We start from the raw sequence: 21606 nt of genomic DNA, 5'->3' as shown, positions 1-21606 counted from the left end.
AAACTGCACTCATCCAGGCAAGTGGGAGAGTATTCCATCACACTCCTGACTCGTGCCTTGTAGATAGTGGACAGACTTTGAGGGGATCAGGAGGTGAGTTACTATCCACAGGATTCTTAGCCTTTAACATGCACTGGTAGCCACAGTACTTATATGGCCAGCCCAGTTCAGTTTCTGGTAAATGGTAAGCCCCAGGATGTTGATAGTGGGGGATTCCGCAATGGTAATTTGATTGAATTTCAGGGGAAGCAGTTTTGCCTCAGAGGCAGCAGTGGTGGGTTCAAGTCCTGCTCCAGAAAATTCGGCATGTAATCCAGACTCATATTCTCATATTGTCACTGAATCAGCAAGCCAGAGACCCAAGGCAAAGCCCTGGGGACACAGGTTCAAATCCCACCATGGCAGAAGGATAAATTTGGGGCGCCATTCTCCGCACCCCACGCCAGGTGGGAGAATCGCGGGAGTGCCGGGCGAATCACGGCAAGCCGCCCTGGCACCCCCCGCGATTCTCTCACCCCCCCAAAAATGGCGTGTCGCGTTTTTCGACAGGCCGCTCGGAGAATCGCCGTTCGCCGTTTCTCACGGCGACCGCCGATTCTCCGAGCCGAATGGGCCGAGTGGCCTGCCGAACCCGACCGGTCACGCCGGCGCCAACCACACCTGGTCGCTGCTGGCGTGAACAGCACTTGACAGGTGAGTGTGGGGCCTGTGGGGGGCAGAGGGAGGATCGAGCACCACGGGTGTGCTCAGCAGATGTCTGGCCCGCGATCGGTGCCCACCGATCGTTGGGCCGGCGTCTGTAAACAACGCCCTCTTTTCCCTCCGCCGTCCCACAAGATCAAGCCGCCATGTCTTGCGGGACAGCGGAGGGGAAGACGGCAACCGCGCATGCGCGGGTTGGAGCCGGCCAACCTGCGCATGCGCGGCTGATGTCACTTCAGTGCCGCCGGCTGCGTCATTCCCGGCACACCGTTTTGACACAAGCATCAAGGCCAGGCGCTCGGGATTCACGCGCCGCCACTCCTAGCCCCCCTAGGGGGAGAGAATAGGGGGCAAGGAGCGGCCTCTGATGCCGGAGTGAAACACTCCGGGTTTCACTCCGGCGTCAACACTCAGTCTCCCGTTGGGAGAATTGCGTCCTTGGATTCAATAGAAAATCTGAAAATAAAAGTCTAACGATGGCTACTGTCGAATGTTGTAAAAACCCATCTGGTTCACTTCTTTGGGAAAGGCAATCTGCCATCCTTATCCATTCTGACCTACAGGTGACCCCAGATCCACAGCAATGTGGTTGACTAAAAATGCCCTCTGAAATGCTGAGCAAACTACTCAATTCAAGGGTAATAAGGAATGGGCAATAAATGCTGCCCAGGTTAATGACGGCCACATCCCATGAATGAATAGAAAATAAACTCCCAAACGTAGTTACTGAGGCAGTGTTGCTGGTGCTATCTTTCGTCTGAGACCTTAATCAAATGCACTGTTCATAAATATAAAAGATCATGTCGTACTATTTCAAAAAGAACAAGATTATTTTCCCTCAAGTGCTGCCCAATGTTTATCCCGTGTGCCAATACCACTTAAAGACAGATCTGGTCATTATGATATTCTTGTTTGTGGGATTTCACTGTTTCCAAATTGGTTGCCATGTTTCCTACATTCCAACATGAGTATAATGATAATTATTCCAGCACATATAGCCCATGTCTCCTGATCAGCTGATTGCACCAGTTCAGGAAGGCTGTACAAACTGCACGCATTTCCTGAGGTGTAGATGCAGCAGTTTTGAAACAATTTCCCATATCAAAAAATAATTTGCGCCAAAAGTGTGAACTCCACCCAATGATCTTCACACAATGTTCAGAAATATCTGTAATAATTTCTCTAATAATTTCTTCTCCCTGGTTCTTGAATACAGTGCCTCCTTGCTGGGGTCAGGTTCCACTGGAGCCAATTGCCCTCTTGTGCCTCACCCAAAGACTCGTGGATGGTGAGTGTTGGCAAAAGGTTCGACCTTAAGTTGATAAACCCCCACCTCAATCCTCATTTGTGTGCATTTCACTCACGTGTTCTGGGATAACAGAAAAGGCATGGGAACCTTGGTGGAGTTTCTAGCCCAGTGGCGTGGTGGAGCACTCTTGCCCACCCACCATCTGGTGAAAGCGGTAAACTCAGTACAGGGCATGGATTGAATGACTTTCTGGTTGATTCAGCTACTCCCTGCTTTAACTGGCTCAACCATCAGGGGGAGCCACCTGCTATAGCCTTGAATAACTGAATGATTGTGGTGCAATGTGCTTAATGACAAAAGGTTTCAGCTGAAATATAGCTGTGAGGAATGTGATGCAGCTTGGTCGATAAGACATTAACTGACGTTGGTTACTGATTCTATTTTTCTGCAATGAATTGTAACCTCTCTGGCCACAATATGACTGTGTGGTTCAACAAATGCAGATATGTCAATAGCCAGTGCAGGTGTTTAAGGAGACCAGACTATCGACCCAAAGCTAGAATATCTTTGGCAATTCGGTGATCTGTTTATCACTGACAGCTGGCTGTGTGTCACAAAGCCGAGGGCTGAATGTGAAATAGTGAGATATTTACGGCGTCACAATATTTTCAGTACTCTTCCAGCTCTGAACAAACCCACAACCCATCTTTAAATAATACAAGCCATGTGTGATATTAATGGACAAATTTTTAATACATTTATGCAACTTTTCTATATCAGCTATTTAGCCTTGGCTCATTGGGTAGAACACTCACTGCTGAATTATAAGATTGTGGACTTAATCTCCTCCAGGTAATTGAGCACAAAAATTAAATCTAACACTCCACCTCTCACAAGACAATGCTGAAACAGCACAGAACCCACGAGTTCTGATGAAAGGTCATTGACCTTGAACAGTTAACTCTGTTTCTCTCTCTGCAGATGCTGCCAGACCTGCAGAGTCTTTCCAGCATTTTATGTTTTGATTTCAGATTTTCAGCATCCGCAGTATTTTGCTTTTGTGTTGGAGACCAGAGCAGCAATTCTGCGTTTGGGAGCCTATGTTCTTCTGCCAGAGCTGAATCGCACCTGGAGCGCAAATTTATGCATGGTGAAGATTGCAAGGGATTCCCTAGCGAATCTCAGTATCAGGCCGCCATTTTGAGTGGGTGGCCCGATAGCGAGGTCTGGCTGCCGGGCCTCCCTGCCCCCTGTAATGCAATTCAGACTCCCCCTCCCCCAGGATTTTTTGGGTCATCCTCTCTTCCAGAGTACAAGGGGAACCGACTCCCCTGATCCCCCACCAGAGAACCACCCAATTACAGAGGCCCCCACCAGAGACTTCGCAATAACAAAGACCCTCACTGGGGACCCCACCCCGCAATTAGAGAGACCCCTGAGACACCCCCCAATTAGAGAAATCCGCATGAAAGACCCCCTATAAGAGGGACACCTGCATGGAAGCCTTCCATATGAGAGACCCCGCCTGGAAGCTAGAGAGCAGTCCAGACAGAGGCAGTGAAAAAGATCACCACTATAAAACTCACCTGAGCGATACAGCTGCTGGCTCAGGCAGAGGAAGCAGCACCTGTCAATTCCTGGAAAGAGGAAACCAGTCAGCTCTTTGATCTGCAAGCCTTTCATTCATATCTCTGTAAAATTGTTTTCGCTAAGCTGTGATTGATAGTTTCCACACATACCCAGTTGTCTCATTGTTTCATTCATCTCCCCTCAGGTTTGACTGTGAAACTAACCAGTGCTTTAAGTGCTCTCATTCCCCTTTTTTTTCAGCAGAAAGCACTTAGGATGTTTCCTCTCATTGGAGAATCCACAACTAGGGGTCACTGTTTAAAAATAAGAGGCTGCTCAATTAAGATGGAAATGAGGAGAATTTTGTTCTCTCAGAGGCTTGTGAATCTCTGGGATCCTCATCCTCAAAAGGTAGTGGAAGCAGAGTCTTTGAATACTTTTTTAAGGCAGGACTAGATAGATTCTTTATTAACAAAGGGTGAAAGGTTATTGGGCTAGGTAGGAATGGGGCATTGAAGTTACAAGCGGATGAGCTTATTGAATGGCGGAGTAGGCTGGAGGGGCCAAGTGGCCTACTCCTACTCCTAATTCGTACATTTGTATGTTCTTGTATGTACCCTTAGCTCCTCAGTATATAACCTCTAGATCCTCAGTTTGTACCTCAAGATCTTCAGAGTTTTGTTTTTCTCTTTCCAAGAAAAAAAATAGGTTACATTGAGTGATGCTTGAGTGCAAAGAGTGAAGTTTGCCGTTTGGTGATTGAGGGAGTTTGGTGAAGATTAGAACTATAAATTAAGAAAAATAAATTTAATTAATAGAATAAATATGGCAAGATGGGTTATGTGTCATGGTTGAAGCATGTGGGAGCTCCTGGATGCCATTGACATCCACACCAATCACATCTGCAGTAAGTTTCTGTGGCTTAAGAAGCTTTGACTCAGGGATAATGAGTTGGAAAATGAGTTGCCGACATTGCAACACATCAGAGAGGGACAAAGGTACCTGGACACTTTGTTCCAGAAGGCAGGCACATCGCTTAGGGTAGCACAATCTGATTTGGTTAGTGGTCAGGAACAGGGGTGTGTGGCTGTGAGATAGGCAAGTAAGGGGACCAAGGGGTTACAAAGTGGAGAAGCTTCAGCCCTTGAAACTGAACAACATGTTTGAGGTTCTTGCTCCTTGTACGGACAAGAGTAAGGGCTGTAGTGTGGTTGAATGGACTGACCATTGTATAGGAAGCCATTCAAGTGGTGGTGGGGGGGGTTAAAAGGTATGTAGTGGTAGTAGGGGACTGTATAGCCAGGTGGGTTAACACTATTTTCTGCAGCCAAGGGCAGAAATCCAGAAGGCTGTGTAGTTCAGGGTAGAAGAGGAACTTGCAGAGGGAGGGGATGGGGGGAGGGGGGACGGGAGGTGGTGGCTGGCAGAGGGGGATCCAGTTGTCGTGTTCCATGCAGAAAATATGTTTTGCACAGCGAGTATAAGGAGCTAGACACTAAACTTAAAAGCAGAACATCAAAGGTAACAATTTCTGGGTTATTGTCAGAGTCATGTGCAAATTGGCAGAGGGCAAATAAGATTAGAGAGATGAATGCATGGTTCAAAGACTGGTGTCGGAGAAGTGGGTACTGGTTATTGGGCCACTAGCACCCATACAGGGAAAATGCAGGCTGTACTGTTGGGATGGTCTTCACCTGAACCATTCTGGAGCCAGTGTTCTAGCGAGTCATATAACTGGGGAAGGGAGAGAACTTTAAATTAAACAGAGGGAAGAATAGATTATGTCGTGGAAAACTGAATAAATTAAAGGGAATTGACAAGGTATTAGATCAAGGTAGCAGTAACGGTAACGATAATCAGAGTACAGCAGGAAGGGAAAGTGACTGCAAACTTAAGTGTACCAGCATTTAGGCCAAAGTTTACAAACACATTAAGAAAGCTAAATTAAGGGCTCTTTCCCTGAATGCCCACAGTACTTGCAATAAAACAGATGAATTGTCAGCTCAAATAGAAATTTGTATGTATGGTCTGATGGCCTTTCCAGACAAGTTGCTACAAGGAAACCAAAGCTGGGATCTGAATATCCAATTCAAGAAGAACAGGGAGCTGGGTAAAGGTGGTGGGGTAACTCTGTTAATTAAAGAAGTTATTAGATGGCGGCATGTAGTGCAGTGGTTAGCACTCGGACTGCGTCTCTGAGGACCCGGGTTCGATCTCAACCCTGGTCACCGCCCATGTGGAGTTTGCCCATTCTCCCGTGTCTGCGTGGGTTTCACTCCCACAACCCAAAGGTGTGCAGGGTAGATGGATTGGCCATCCTAAATTGCCCCTTAATTGGAAAAAGAATAATTGTGTACTCTTAATTTTAAAAAAAGAGGGTATCAGGACTGTAGTGAGAGATGACCTTTGTTCTTTGGAACTAAGAAGCAGCAAAGGGCAGAAAATATTGGTGGGAGTTGTTTATAGGCTACCAAACAGCAATAGTAATGTAAACATATACATCAGGAAATTAGAGGTGTGTATAACAAGGGTAATACAGTAATCATGGGGGATTTCAATTTAATTAGTACTGATATTGTGGAGGATGAATTTTTGGAATGTATATGAAATAATTTTCCAGAGCAATGCATTGAGGAAGCAACTAGGGAATGGGCTATTTTAAATGTAGCATTGTGCAATGAAAAAGGGCCAATTAATAACTTTGTTGTAAAGGAATCCTCAGGGAAGAATGACCATAATATGGTAGAATTTTACATTATGTTTGAAAGTGCTGTCATTCAATCAGAGACGAGTGTCTCACAGAGGAAACCTTCTTTAAAATTAATTTTTGTTTGCAGGGTGTGTGCTTCACTGGCTAGGCCAGCATTTGTTGCCCATCCATAATTGTGTTTGAGATGATGGTGGTGAGCTGCCTTCTTGAACCGCTGAAGTCCATGTGGTGTGGGTAAACCCACTATGCTATTACTGTGCTATGATAGTATGAGGTGCTAATTGGCTATGGTGGATTGGGAAACAGCATAAAAGATATGACAATAGACTGGTGATGGCTTCCTGTTAAATAACTGATACATATATTACACCAAAAATACATTCCTTTCATTAACAAAAATGCATCAGCAAAGTGTTCCAACCGTGGCTAATTAAAGAAATTCAGGATTGTATTAGATCAAAGGAAGAGACGAATAAGGTTGCCAAAATAATTGTAAACCTGAGAATTGGGAGCATTTTAAAATTCTTAATTCCAAGAAAAAGATTAAGAAAAGAAAAGTGGATTATGAGATTAAACTAAAGAAAAACAAAAGAAGACTATAAAAACTTCTATAGGTATGTAAAAAGGATAAGATTAACAAAAACAAATATGGGTCTATTACAAGTGGAGTCGCGAGAATTTATAATAGGGAACAAGGAAACAACAGCGAAACTAAACAAATACACAGGGCACAATTCAGCACCCTTGTTGTGCCCTACTTGGTGTAGGGATGAATCTCTCGAATATCACGAGAGGCCAGCATCAAGCTTCACAATATTTGAAATGTCTCGCGAGATTCAATTGAATCTTGTTGCGTGGCACAATCTGGATCTTGCTCTCACCGGGCGAGATCCAGGCATACATATTTAAAAGATCCATTAGGCTCATTTAAATATACGCTTACCCAATTTACCTGGGGCCAGGATTCACTGATCTCGCCCAGAGGGAAGTGGAAGTTCAGTATTTCAGTATGTTCAAGACAGAGGTTGATAGATTTCTACATATTAAGAACAGCACGAGATATGGAGATAGTGCAGGAAAAATGGTGTTCAAGTAGAAGATCATCGATTCACAGAAAAATACAGTGCAGAAAAGACTGTTCAGTCGATCGAGTCTGAAACGTCATATGAAAGGCACCTGATCTGCCAATCCTAATCTCATTCGTCAGCTCTTGGTCCATAGCCTCGAACAAAATCACAGAAATCAGCCATAATCACATTAAATGGCGGAGCAGGCTGGAAGGACTGAAGGGCCTCCATCTGCTCCTATTTCTTATGTTCTTATGTAATCCTGGATCATTAGCATGTACCTCTAGAATCTCAGTGTATGCCGTCAGATCATCATTGTGCACCCTAGATGCTCATTGTATACCCATGGATCCTCAGTGTGTATCCCATCCCTAGATCCTTGGTGAGTATCCATAGATCCTCCCTGTGTACTCCGAGCTCCACAGCATGTATCCCTAGATCCCCAGTACATACCTCGAGCTCCACATCATGTACCCTGCGCTCAACCACATGTACCCTGCGCTCAACCACATGTACCCTGCGCTCCACAGTATGTACGCCGCACTCCACAGCATGTACGGCGTGCCCAACAGCATGTACCCCTAGATCTCTTTGTTCTTCTGCCTCGATTGATGGATAAATGTTCCTAGACACCCTTGGCGGAATTCTCTGATCCTGAGGCAAAGTATTGATGCCGCCGGAAACGCCGTCGTATTTCTCGATGGCGTCAACACGGCCCCATTTATCAGTAATTCCGGCCCCTACAGGGGGCCAGCAGGGTGCTAGAGTGGTTCACGCCGATCCAGCTGCTGATCAGGCCGTGGAATGTGGGCCGGGGGATGCGTGCATGCGCAGTGGGTCCGGTGCGAACCCATGCATGCGCCGTCCCACCGGTGTGATTTCCGTGCATGTGTGGTGTCTCCCTTGTCCGCGCTGGCCCCGACCCAACATGGCGCAGGAGTACCAGCGCCGGCGTGGAAGAAAAGAGGTCAGGAGACACAGAGGCCGGCCCGCCGATTGATGGGTCCCGATTGCATGCCAGGCCACATCTCAGGCCCCCCCCCCGCCGGAGTTGGATCCCTCCTCCTCACCTACCCCCCCCACTCCACAGGCCGCCACCCGACCCTTTAACGTTGAGTTTCCGCCGGCTGAGAGCAGATGTGGACAGCGCCAGCGGGACTTGGGCGTTTTCACGATGGCCGCTCGGCCCATCCCGGCCCGAGAATCGGCGGGCCGGCCGCGTAGAGTGGCCCGCTACCAGCGCCGCACCAATCACACCGGCGCCAATGGTGCCGATCTGCAGAGAATCTGAGAGAATCCCGCCCTCTGTTCTTTTAATAATTTAGTGACATCATTAAAAGCATTTTCTTTGGTTTAAAAAGTGAACTATCCAATAAACTGAGTTAATTAACTCTTGATGAAGAGTACACTGCTGAGTTTAGTCACTGTGCAGTTCAAGCAGATGTTGTAAATTCAGTTTCTTTTGCTGATGGTGACAAATTAGCTGTAACTGAAAGTTAACAAGGTGCCTGCTTGTTCACTAATCCCAACAATGTTGATTGTAAAGTGATGACCTGCTGGATGTACTTAGCATTCAGCTGTGTGATGTACCCTGAAGACTGCAGCATTTGGAGGGAGCAGGTTAACTGCAGAGAATCACTGCAGAATTGAATCTGTTTACAGGATAGTCTAAAATTTATTTAAAGAGTGATGATGTAAAAGCGGTAAGTCGTGTGCAGGACTGGAGGATGCCAGGGGAGTGATCGTTCTTGGGCCACACACTGGACATGCCAGGTCTTTGCTGATCGTTAGAAAATCCTTCAGAAAATCCTTCTCTTTGTTCTCACCCCAGCACCGCCCACTCCCCCATTCCTACTCCAGGTTAGTTTGACTGACATTTTGTCAGAATTGATAAAGAGAGCCGCGATTGGTAAATAAAGAGAGGGCTGGCCCAGTGAGACAAATGTCAATCCACAGGAAAATCCTTTCACCAGCAATTCAAATGAGGGGAGCCGACAACATCTTCGGAATTCCAGCCTGCAGGTCTACAACACGGTAAATGTTCCAGTTCTTGGGAGAATTTTGTAAACAAGTTGCAATAAACAAAACCAGGAGCAGTGAGATATTTCTACAGTCACTGCTGTTCCCTTTTCGTCACTCAGAGCAATATGTCAGCTTAGTGGGTAGCACTCTTGCCTACTGAGTTCAATGGTTTGAAGGTTCAAGCACCCACTCCAGAGACCTGACCTTGCAATATCATCCAGGTGAGAATTTACACCCCCATCTGTTCTTAAAACCAATAATAATATTCCTTTAATATTGTTACAAGTAGGCTTACGTTAAGACTGCAATGAAGTTACTGTGAAGATTCCCCAGTCGTCACACTCCGGCACCTGTTTGGGTGCACAGACGGAGAATTCAGAATGTCCAACTCGCCTAACAGCGTGTCTTTCAGGACTTGTGAGAGGAAGCTGGAGCACCCAGAGGGAATCCACGGAGACATGGGGAGAACGTGCAGACTCTGCACAGACAGTGATCCAAGCCGGGAATGGAACCTGGGACTCTGGCACTGTGAAGCAACAGTGCTCTCCACTATGCTACTGTGCTGCTGAATAACTATGTGAAGTGTGGGGAAATTCTCCCCTTGTGTCCTGGTCAATAGTTTGCTGATGATACCAAGCTAGGTGGAAAGGGGCTCCAAAGAAATATGGACAGATTAAGTGAGTGGGCAACAAAATGGAATATACGTGCAAATATGTTGAAGTAAAGGAAGAAAGAAACGCTGCTACAATTGTTCAGGATTTTGGTGAGACCATTTCTGAAATAAAATGCGCAGTTTTGGTCTCTGCATTTAAGGAAGAATGTATTGCATTAGAGACGGTACAGGAAAGGTTCACTAAATTAGTCCCTGGGATGAGGGGTTGTCCTATGATGAGAGATTGAGTAAATTGGGCTCGTATTCTCTGGGGTTTAGAAGAATGAAAGGCAATCTCATTTAAACCTACAATATTCTGAGGAGGCTTGATAGGGCAGGCTCTGAGAGATTGTTTCTGCTGGTCTGGAGGCAGAGTGTTGATGCCGTCGTAAAAACTGGAGAGTTTAACAACGGCGTCATCGAACCGCTATGTGTAGCCATCCTCTGCCCTACAGGAGGCCAGCATGGCACTGGAGCGACCCATGGCGTCAAATGGGCACAGCGGGTCTGCGCATGTGCGCTGCGACCAGTGCGAATGCGCGGTAGCTCCCTTCCCCGAGCCGACCCCAACGCAACATGGCATAGGGCTAACAGGGGCAGGCGCGGAGCAAAAGAGGCCCCCACCACGAGAGGCCGGCCCGCCGATCGGTAGGCCCCGATTGCGGGCCAGGCCACGGTGGAGACCCCTCCACCCCGGGGTCGGACCCCCCCTCCCCCACAACCCCACCAGGTTGCCCCGACAGGATGGACGCCGAGGTCCCGTCAGGCAAGACCAGACGCTGGGCTTCCTTTGTGCGGCCACTCGGCTCATCCCGGGCGGATAATCGCCGGGGGGGGGGGCTACGCGGCCCCCTGCTGGCACTGCGCTGGCGCCAATGGCGCCGATTCTCCGGTGACCGGGAATCGGCAGACCGGCCTTGGGGTGGTGTCGCGCGAATTGCGCCCAGCCCAACGATTCTCCGACCCGGCGTGGACTAAGAAAATTCCGACCATAGTTTTAGGATAAGGAGCCAATTATTTAGGACTGAGATGAGGAGAAATTACTTCACTCAAAGGATTGTGAATCTTTGGGATTCTCTGCTTCAGAGGGTTGCGGATGATCTGTTGTTGAATCCATTTAAGGCTGGGATAGACAGATTTTTGGTGTCTCAGGAATTAAAGGATATGGGAGTGAGTAGGAAAATGGAGTTGAAACTCTCGATCAGCCATGATGGTATTGAATGCTGGAGCAGGCTTGAGGGCCGTATGGTTTACTTCTGCCCATGTTTCCTTGTGTTCTTATTCCCCAACCACCACCTAAAACTGATTATCGGGTCATTTATCTTGTTGCTGTCACGGGGAGATTGCTGTGCACTAACTGGCTGCTATGTTTCCCTGCATTACAACTGTAGTGACATGCTTTGGAATGTTCTGAAGCTGTGAAAGGTGCTATTTATATTAATGATCTTTTTTCCCTTCACCGCTTTTTGGATCTTGTTTCTAGATCGAGCCACTCACCTAAATAAGGAGTTGGAGTCAATCTCAAGTCTTGTTAAGAGTGAGAGGGTAATTGTAGCTTCACAAACAGATCACCTTCGTCGACAGACTCCACCAGGGTTGAGCCATGGTGTTCTGGTGGAGATTGAGAGAGTGCGGCAATTTCAAGCACGAAAAGCGAAAGCTTTGCAGACAATTGTTAAGCTACGGGCAACAAAACCCTCTGGAGTGCAAGGCTCGGAGGTTAAACATGTCTCCAACTTTGAAGACCGTGAGTAACTGATTCCTCTCTCTAATCTTATTTGTGCTATGCCAATTTGCATGTGGCTCAGGTAATTATCCAGGAATTATTACCTCTGAGATTCTGCTTCTTAATTTAGTTACTAGCTCCTCATACTGACTTTGCAGACCCTCCTTCCTCATCCCCAAACACCTAGTCCCCTTCCTAAAGCACCTTACTATGCAATCACAGCAGATGGAACAACTGCCCTTTTGCCTTCTCTCCCCTCACTGCCCAAAGCTCCATATACTCCTTCCAGGTGAAGCAATGATTTACTTGCTTCATTCAGTTTAGTACACTGGTCACAATTGATGGAGAACGTGCTGCAGTGGTATTGCACTGGACTAGTAATCTAGAGAACCAGGCTAATGGTCTGGGGACAATGGTTCAGATCCAACCTTGGCAGATAATGTAATCAGATTTCAATAAAAATTTGGAATTGAAAGTCACATGCTAGCCATTGCATCTGCCATGTGTCTGTTTGTTTTGCTAGTCTTTCTGAAATCTGTATCTATCCTCCTCACTGTTGACTATTTTTTCACGTTTCATCTGGAAACATTTGTGCCCCTAAGCACAGGTCACTCGTGTATACCAAAATCCCAGTGCCCATCTCTTGAGCACTCCACTAAGCACTTTCCTCCTGAAAAACAACTGTTCACCATTACTCTCTGTTAGTTGCCCTTGAGGAGGTGATGTTAATCTTACTCCTGACTGCAGTCCGTGTGGAGAAGGAACTAACACAAGGCTGTTAGGTGGAGAGGTTGAGGAATTTGAGTCCGTGATGATGAAGGGAGATGATAGCATTCCTACACATTAGGTGACTTTGCCCTTCTAGTTGGTAGACTTGGCAGATGTATAATGTTGAAATGCAGCAATCGCTATAGACATAGCAAGATTCCACAAACAGCAATGCTATAAAGAACAGATAGCTATTTTTTTTTAATGATCTTGGTTGAGGGACAAATATTGGCCAAAACACCAGATGGACGCCTCTGCTTTTCTTCTGTGACTTGGGACATTACGAAACCCTTGTAGACGTCAGAGATCCTCAGTTTAATGTCTCATGCAAAACATGGGACTTCAAAGAGTGCAATGCTCCTCCGAGTGCTGGAAGAGCAAGTGTGAACCTAGCATTTTGCTCGAGGGCTGAATATTACAGAGGCCAGATGGCGTGCCCTAACTCCACCCTGCACGGAATTAAAGTTGGCATGGAGCTGACCTGCTCCACCCACCCCACATTGCAGCCATTATGCGCTGACAAGGGTCAAGTGCGACTTTCGCCCCTTCATCAGTCCCAGCACTGCCAAGAGTCTTGGGGAGTGCTACTGGGACTGCATGAGGAGGAAGAGGACGGCCCAATGGATTCATGGGAGCAGGTAAGCCCTGGATCTTAGGCAGCCAACGTTTGAGCACAGTAAGAAGTCTTACAACACCAGGTTAAAGTCCAACAGGTTTGTTTCAAACATGAGCTTTCGGAGCGCAGCTCCTTCCTCAGGTGAATTCCAGAAACATTTATATAGACAAAGTCAGAGATGCTGGACAATGCTTGGAATGCGAGCATTTACAGGTAATCAAATCATTACAGATCCAGGGAGAGGGATAATCACAGCTTAAAGAGGTGGGAATTGTCTCAAGGCAGAACAGTTGGTGGGATTTTGCAAGTCCAGGCCAGATGGTGGGGGGTGGATGTAATGCGACATGAATCCACGATCCCTGTTGAGGCCGCACTCATGCGTGCGGAACTTAGCTACAAGTTTTTGCTCGGCAATTCTGCGTTGTCGCGTGTCCTGAAGACCGCCTTGGAGAACGCTTACCCGGAGATCACAGGCTGAATGCCCTTGACTGCTGAAGTGTTCCCCGACTGGAAGGGAACATTCCTGCCTGGTGATTGTCACACGATGCCCGTTCATTCGTTGTCGCAGTTTCTGCATGATTTGTAATGATTTGTAATGATCTGTAATGATTTGATTACCTGCAAATGCTCGCATTCCAAGCATTGTCCAGCATCTCTGACTTTGTCTATATAAATGTTTCTGGAACATACCTCGCCATTCAGCTGAGGAAGGAGCTGCGCTCCGAAAACTCGTGTTTGAAACAAACCACTTGGACTTTAACCTGGTGTTGTAAGACTTCTTACTGTGCTCACCCCAGTCCAACGCCGGCATCTCCACATCACGTTTGAGCAGGCTAGGGAAAGGGGCACGGGGGCAATTGCTCCATGCTCTAAATTGAGCTTCCTGTTGCGTCCGCCAGATTTGAAAGGCCTGAAAGGCCGACTTTAAAAATAATGGAAGAATATTTGAAAGTTCTGGGGCGGGATTCTCCGTTAGCCGACACCAAAATCGAAAGGAGATTGCGTGGAGAATCGGTTCCGATGCCAAAATCGGGCAGGCGCCGATTTGACGGTAAATCGCAATGCTCCAGCACCTTGACAGCAGTGTCAATGCGTTCCAGAACGCACGTACAGTAGACACTGTTTGCATATCATTAGCGGGCCCGACCCGGTATTCTCCGGGCCCTCCGCAGTTCTCTGCCTCCGATGGGCCGAATTTCCGATGGCGCGGTTCACTTGTGCTTTTAAAAATCGTGAAACAGCGCCGTAATTTGCTGACCGTTTTTCCGCCGGTCTGCAGGCTTCTGCTCGGGGCGGGGGGGAGTAGCGGAGGGTGGCCAGGAGGTGGGCTGTGGGGTCGGGGGTGAACGGGCACGGAACACCATTGCCGCAGCCAGAAAGGCAGCCATGCAGCTGCGCACACCACTAGCAGCCTACTTTGAACTTAGGTCAGCCCCCCTGGGGGAACACCACTATCAGCTTTATGGGTGCATCCCAACACAACCAGTGCCATCTTTTTGGCTGGGATAAGTATGTGTGGGAGTGTAATGTGTATATGCGACTGCAGCTTGTCAGCCTCCCAAGTGTCAATCACGGACACAGTTGGGGCATTGTCTTTCTTGGGTATCAGCGAGATTGAGGCTTGTGCTTAGCGTAGGCGGCAGAGTTCCCCTCGCCAGCGAGTCTGTGAACATCTCCCGTAGGTGCGGGACCAGTGCTGTTACTTTTTGTACAAGTCCGCCAGTAATCCGTCTGGTCCCAGTGCCTTCCCTGCCTGCATGAAGTTAATACTCTTCATGACTTCTCCCAGTTTTAGTGGTGCTTTGAGCTCCTGTTTCCTTTCTTCCTCCACGACTGGCATGTCCATCCCATCGAGGAACTGTTTCATCCTGAAGTCCCCTGCTGGGGGCTTGGATGTGTACAGACCCCGGTAGGAGGTCTCGAATGCCTCGATGACCTTTTCTGTTTCTGCTATTAGTTTGCCTTTGCTGTCTCTAATCTGAGCTATTTCCCTCGTCGTTGCCTGCTTTCTCAGCTGGTGAGTCAGAAGACGGCTGGCTTTGTCTCCATGCTCGTACAGGGTCCCCTGGCAGAGTTGGCGCACTGCTTTCCTGATGGAGATCAGGTCATAATCAATTTGTAGCTTTTTCCTCTCCGCCAGGAGCTCTACGGTCGGGGCCTCTGAGTTTTGCTGGTCTACTTCCGATATAGAGTTGACTAACTGTTGCCTAGCCACCCTCTCTTCCTTATCTCTTCGTGCTTTGTAAGCAATAATTTCGCCCCTGATCAAAGCCTTCAGCGCTTCCCAGAGATTCAGGGTGAGACCTCCCCATTCTGGTTATTAGAAATGTACTCGTTTATGGCATATGATATTTTCTCACAGAAAGCCTTATCGGTCAGAAGGGCTGTGTCCAACTTCCACGGGGGGGGGGGGGCGTTGGGCACGGCCCATCTCCAACCTCACATCCATGAAGTGTGGAGCGTGGTTGGAGATTACGATCACTTAGTATTCCACTCTTACTAGCCCTGGAAACACCGATTTCCCCACTACAAAAAAGTCAATCTGTCTATATACATTGTGTAGCTGGGAGAAGAAGGAGAACTCCTCCCCTGGGTGTGTGAACTGCCATCGGTCCACGGCCCCCATCTGTGCCATGAATATGCCGAGTTCTTTCACCATGTTGGAGGTCTTTCCAGTTTTGGGATTCGATCTGTCTGTCCGTGGGCCCTGTACACAGTTAAAGACCCCCCCACCATGATACATAGGTATGTGTCGATGTCAGGGATTTCCGCCATGGTCTTCTTTATAAACACTGTCATCCCTGTTTGGTGGGTACACGTTTACCAGGGCTCCGCTGACCATGATGTACTGTCCCCCTGGGTCCGTAACCGTCCTCGTCGCAGTAAACATCGTCCTCTATTTTAGCAGTATGGCTACCCCCCTGACTCTCGTCCCGTAGCAGGAATGATAGGTTTGTCTCACCCAGTCCTTCCTTACTCACAATCGGTACTTCCCGCTCAGGTGCGTCTCTTGGAGGAAGACTATGTCGGTTTTCAGGTTTTTCAGGTGGGCGAAGACTCTGGATCTTTTCAGTGGGCTGTTGAGTGTCCTGAAGTTCCAGGTGACTATTCTGATGGGTTTTGGGTACCCCCCCCCCCCCCCCCCCCCCCCCCTTCCACCTCCTGCGGGATCAGCCATGCTTACCTGGTGGATGCGACCCCTGCACTCCGGGATTTCCCTTTGTCCCCTTATTTTTTAGGGGGCCTTCCAAGATAGCCGTTGTCACTGTTCTGAGGCTGGGCCCCTGCGCTACGGGCTTTCCCTTTGTCCAGGGGCCACTCAACATGGCCGGCAACTGTGTGTACGCCATGTGGGTGAGCCCCTGCACTCCAAGGTTTCCCTTTGTTCAGGGACCCTCAAAAGTGGTTGCTTGCGATGTCTTTTATGTTCCAAATCGCCATGTATGGCCTGTTGCACCCAGCCTAATGCCCTTGCTATTGTTTCTCTGTACCCTCTATGGTATTTTCTCACCGCCACCCCTACCCCCCTCCCCAATCCTCCTCCTCCTCCCCTTTTCCTTCCCTCTGTTCTTCCCCTAATTGTCCCCAGTTTCTGATGCCCACCCTCCCTTTTGCCATGTGCTCTCTCCCTTGCGGGAGATGTGCCATGGCCTCTTTTTCCTTCACGTTTCATGGGGCTAGCTTCCCTGCTAGTGTGGTGGCCCCCCTCCCAGGGTTGGTTATGTGTCCTCTGTTCTCCGTGCTGCCTACCTGCCATTCTCCTCACCCTTTCCTGCGCTCTGCTGTCCTCGCTCTTTGTTACCTCTATGTCACCTCTCGTCCCCAGGACAAGGTAGTGCAGTCCCACGCAAAGTGTTCATTGGACTGGTTACATTTAGTAAATAAATAAATAACGTCTCTTCAGATGGTCTTTTCACCGCTGTCCCTGCTGCCGTTTCTCCAGCCCGTTCTCCAGGACAAACGTATCCACATCCATAGGGGCCGTGAAGAAGTGCTCCCTTGGAATGTGACCCAGAGTTTGCCTGGGTACAGCATCCCAAATTCTGCTGCTCTTGTAAAGGGCCTGTTGAATTCTGCCCAGCACTTGGCCAGCTCAGCACCAATGTCCTGGTAGGTTGTGATCCGGTAACCTTCCCAGTTACAGTTCTTTGTTTGCCTTGCCCAGTGCAGGATTCTTTCCCGGTCTTGCGATACCGGTGCATTTTAGGTATTATTGCCCTCGGTTGTTCCCCGGCTTTGGGTTTTGGATGAAGCAACTGGTGGGCTCTGACTATTTCTGGTCGGTTGGGGAAGCTATCCCTTCCCACCAAATTGCACAGTATTTGGGTCACATAGTCTGTGGGGTTCCTATCTTCGATTCCCTCCAACAGGCCGACAAATCCGCAAGTTTTGGCACCCCGATCGGTTTTCCAGGTCCTCAATCTTTCTTCTCAGACCAACCTCAATATTTCCTTTTCCTGGGTGGTGATCCGGTCGCCCTGGTTTGTTGAGGCCTTCTCTAGCTCCTCTATAGTGCTTTTGTGGGCTTCCAGTATGATGCACTATCCATTTCGACGAGACGAGAGTAGAGAGTAATTGAGGCTTTATTAAGCAGAGATGTGTTGCCTCCTGCAGCTGCTGCTGAAATGGCTGTAGCTCGGTGTGCCCACATATTTATACTCCGCCTACTGGGCGGAGCCAGCAGGCAGGGATCTACCCCCGTACCTATAGTACAGGAGCCTTACCGTATTACTTCTCATATACGTAATATCTTCAAACAGTGGTGACTACCACATTCACCCCCTGTTAAAAAAGAGTCCAGCGGGGGTGGTGGAAAAACTATTTACATGTATGTGATCATTTTTAAAGTGTACAGTTTGGGGAAAGTTCACAAATTTAGCCGGTCGGGTGCCTTGATCCTCTGTTGTGAGCGCCGCAGTCCCGGTGGCGATGCAGGCACCGGCTTGGTCACCGGTGACTCTGGGAGCGTGTAGTCTCATCTTCATCCCCAGGTGGGACCAAGGGGAGGACGGATCATCCTGGAGCAGGGGCTGTGGTGAGATTCACTGGGGGGAGGATGGGTGGCGCCGGGGCAGTTGAGGGGAGTGGGGGGGTGAACCAGCTGGTGCCAGGTCCCTGAGAGAGACTGTTCTCCCTCTCCACCTGCCCGTTTCCCCTGGGGTTGTAGCTGGTCGTCCTGCTTGAGGCAATGCCCTTGCTGAGCAGGAATTGATGCAGCTCATCACTCATAAAGGAGGATCCCCGGTCACTGTGGATGTAAGCGGGGAAACCGAACAGAGTGAAGATGCTATTGAGGACTTTGATGACTGTGGCAGATGTCGTATCAGGGCATGGGATGGTGAAGGGGAAACTGGAGTATTCAGCGACCATGTTCAGGAAGTACGTGTTTCGGTCGGAGGAGGGGAGGGGCCCTCTGAAATCCATGCTGAGGCATTCAAAGGGACAGGAGGCCTTCAGGTGCGCTCGGTCTGGCCGGTAGAAGTGCGGTTTGCACTCCGTGCAGACCAGGCAGTCTCTGGTGACGGTCCTGACCACCTCAATGGAGAAGGGCAGGTTGCGGGCCTTTATGAAGTGAAAGACCCGGGTGACCCATGGGTGACCGAGACCATCGTGTGGGACCTGGAGTCGGTCCACTTGTGCGCTGGCAGATGTACCTCGGGGGATCGGGCATCGGGGGTGCTCGTTGAGCTTACCGGGGCGATACAAAATCTCGTAATTGTAGGTGGAGAGCTCAATCCTCCACCTTAAGGTTTTATCATTTTTGATCTTGCCCCGCTGTGTGTTAATGAAAATGAAGGTCAGTGAGGAGAGTGAATCTCCTGCCGACTAGGTAATGCCTCCAATGCCGCACAGCTTCTACGATGGCTTGGGCCTCCTTTTCGAAGGAGGAGTGCCGAATTTCGGAGGCATGGAGGGTGCAGGAAAAGAATGCACGGGTCTGCCAGCCTGGTTGAGGGTGGCGGCCAAGGCAATATCTGATGCATCGCTCTCGACTTGAAAGGGGAGGGTCTCGTCGACCGCGTGATCGTGGCCTTGGCGATGTCGGCCTTGGTACGGTTGAAGGCCTGGTGGGCCTTGGCAATCAGGGGGAAAACGGTGGAGTGAATGAGTGGGCGGGCCTTGACCGCATAGTTAGGGACCCACTGGACATAGTATGAGAAGAACTCCAGGCATCGTTTGAGGGCCTTGGGGCAGTGGGGAAGGGGGAATTCCATGAGGGGGCGCATGCGGTTGGGGTCGGGCCCTAGAACTCCATTTTGCACCACATAGCCAAGGATGGCTAAGAGGTTGGTGCTGAACACGCACTTCTCCTTGTTATACGTAAGGTTCAGGAGTTTGACGGTGTGGAGAAATTTGGAAAGGTTAGATTTGTGGTCCTGCTGGTCATGGCCGCAGATGGTGATGTTATCCAGGTACGGGAAGGTAGCCCGCAGTCTGTACCGGTCAACCATTCGGTCCATCTCCCGTTGGAAGACCGAGACCCCATTAGTGACGCCTAAGGTGACTCTAAGGAAGTGGTAAAGGCGGCCGCCTGCTTTGAACGCAGTGAATTGGCAGTCCGCCTTGCGGATGGGGAGCTGGTGGTAGGCAGATTTCAGGTCCACTGTAGAGAAGACCCGATACTGTGCAATCTGATTGACCATATCAGATATGCGTGGGAGGGGTTACCCGTCGAGCTTCGTGTACCGATTGATGGTCCGACTGTAGTCAATGACCATCCTGTGTTTCTCCCCAATCTTTGCAACTACCACTTGGGCTCTCCAAGGGCTGTTGTTGGCCTCGATGATGCCTTCCCACAGTCGCCTCTGACCTGATGAAGGTCCTGTCCTGGGCACTGTACCGTCTGCTCCTGGTGGCAATGGGTTTGCAATCCGGGGTGAGGTTTGCAAACAGGGAAGGTGGGTCGACCTTGAGGGCCATGAGGCCGTATACAGTAAGGGGTGGCAGGGGCCCGCTGAATTTCAGAGTTAGACTTTGGAGGTTGCACTGCAAGTCCAGGCTGAGTAGCAAGGCAGCACAGAGGTTGGGGAGGACGTAGAGCCGGAAGTTGTTGAACTCTACACCCTGGATGGTGAAGGTGGCGGTGCAGTACTCCCGGATCTCCATGGAGTGGGATCCAGAGGCCAGGGGGATTCGTTGGGTAATGGGGTGCACCGCGAGGGCGCAGCGCCTTACCATATCGGGGTGGATGAAGCTCTCCATGCTCCCAGAGTCGAGAAGGCAAGGTGTCTTGTGGCCATCGACTTTCACCGTCGTTGCCGCGGTTGCTAGGCTGTGTGACCGGGACTGGTCGAGCGTGATGGAGGTGAGCTGCTGCTGGTGTTGGTGGGCCCCAGGCTGGCCGGCGGCTGGTGAGGTGCCTGATGAGCAGGGGTCCTGAGGCGCCGTCCAAAATGCTGCCAAAGATGGCGGCCCACCCACGGGCCGCACGTGGCGGGCTGCGTTAATGATGGCGGTGCCCACAGGCTGCACGAGGTCTGATGGGGGAAGATGGCAGCGCCCATGGGCCGCACGTGTTCTGATGCGAGAAAGATGGTGGCGCCCAAGGGCTGCACGTGGGTTGCGGGGACGAAAATGGTGGCGCCCACGGGGCGCACGTGGGGGGTGCAGGAACAATGGGCCTGGTTAAAGTGGCGATCGACAGGGCCTGGCACACCGCAGCGAAATGTCCCTTCTTCCCTCCGGCCTTGCAGATTGCACTCCGCGCCGGGCAGCGCTGCTGGGCGTGCTCTGTCACCCGCAGAAATAGCACTTGGGCACCCCGGGGCACAGGCTTGGGGTTGGCTGAGGGCGGTCGCTGGTGGGGTCCATGATGTCCAGGAGGGGGGGGGTGCTGTGCGGTCGAAGGCGGATGCTTGTACATTACGGGAGGGTACCGTTAGTGAGGTCGGGAGTTTCTTGATCACCGCGAGGGCGAGCGTATCCCCTTCCAAGAGGCACTGGCGGATGTATGCTGACCCTATGCTCATAACGAAAGCGTCCCTGATTAGGAGTTTGGAATGTTCAACGCCCGAAACTGCCTGGCAGTCGCAGGGCATGCAGGGCACGCCAGAAATCTTCCAATGATTCACCGGGGAGTTGTTGCCGCGTCGACAGGAGGTGCCTGGCGTAGAGTTTGTTGATCAGCCGGGTGTAGTTCTCTTTCAGAAGCGCCATGGCCTCAGCATAGTTGGGTGCGTCCCGGATAAGGGGAAAAATATCGGAGCTCAACCGTGTGTACAGGATCTGGAGTTCTGAGGGTTGTTCTGTCGCTGATCCGATGTAGGCTTCAAAGCAAGCTAGCCAGTGGACGAAGGCTGACGTGGCGTTGTCTGCTTGAGGGTGCAGCTGCAGGATACCAACAGTGGTGACTACCACACAGTAGCCTCTCTGCCTTGTCTAGGGCCTCCTCCATGGTCACCAGAGCTTCCGCAACCACCACCCTGACCGCAGCCTGGATATCGGTTTTCGTCTCCTCTCTGTGTTCTCTCAGTTCCCTTGAGAGAACCATCACCCAGCCCCTGGTGAGGCGGGGGGGGGGGGGG

The 21606-nt window shown here is 49.9% G+C and overlaps 1 protein-coding gene across 2 annotated transcripts in view; it reads left to right on the top strand.

Annotated features, from left to right (window-relative positions):
* LOC119955292 overlaps positions 1-21606 on the top strand; it is a 233119-nt gene that overhangs the window by 138037 nt on the left and 73476 nt on the right. For both annotated transcript variants that reach the window (XM_038781371.1, XM_038781372.1), the window contains exon 10: positions 11455-11718. In XM_038781371.1, coding sequence (XP_038637299.1) covers positions 11455-11718 — 264 coding nt within the window. The remainder of the gene's footprint in view (positions 1-11454; positions 11719-21606) is intronic.

Source organism: Scyliorhinus canicula, chromosome 20 (assembly GCF_902713615.1).
Source record: "Scyliorhinus canicula chromosome 20, sScyCan1.1, whole genome shotgun sequence".
NCBI classification, from domain to species: Eukaryota; Metazoa; Chordata; class Chondrichthyes; order Carcharhiniformes; family Scyliorhinidae; genus Scyliorhinus; species Scyliorhinus canicula.
Note: the sequence above shows the minus strand (reverse complement) of the source record. Positions and strands in the feature narration are given on the sequence as shown.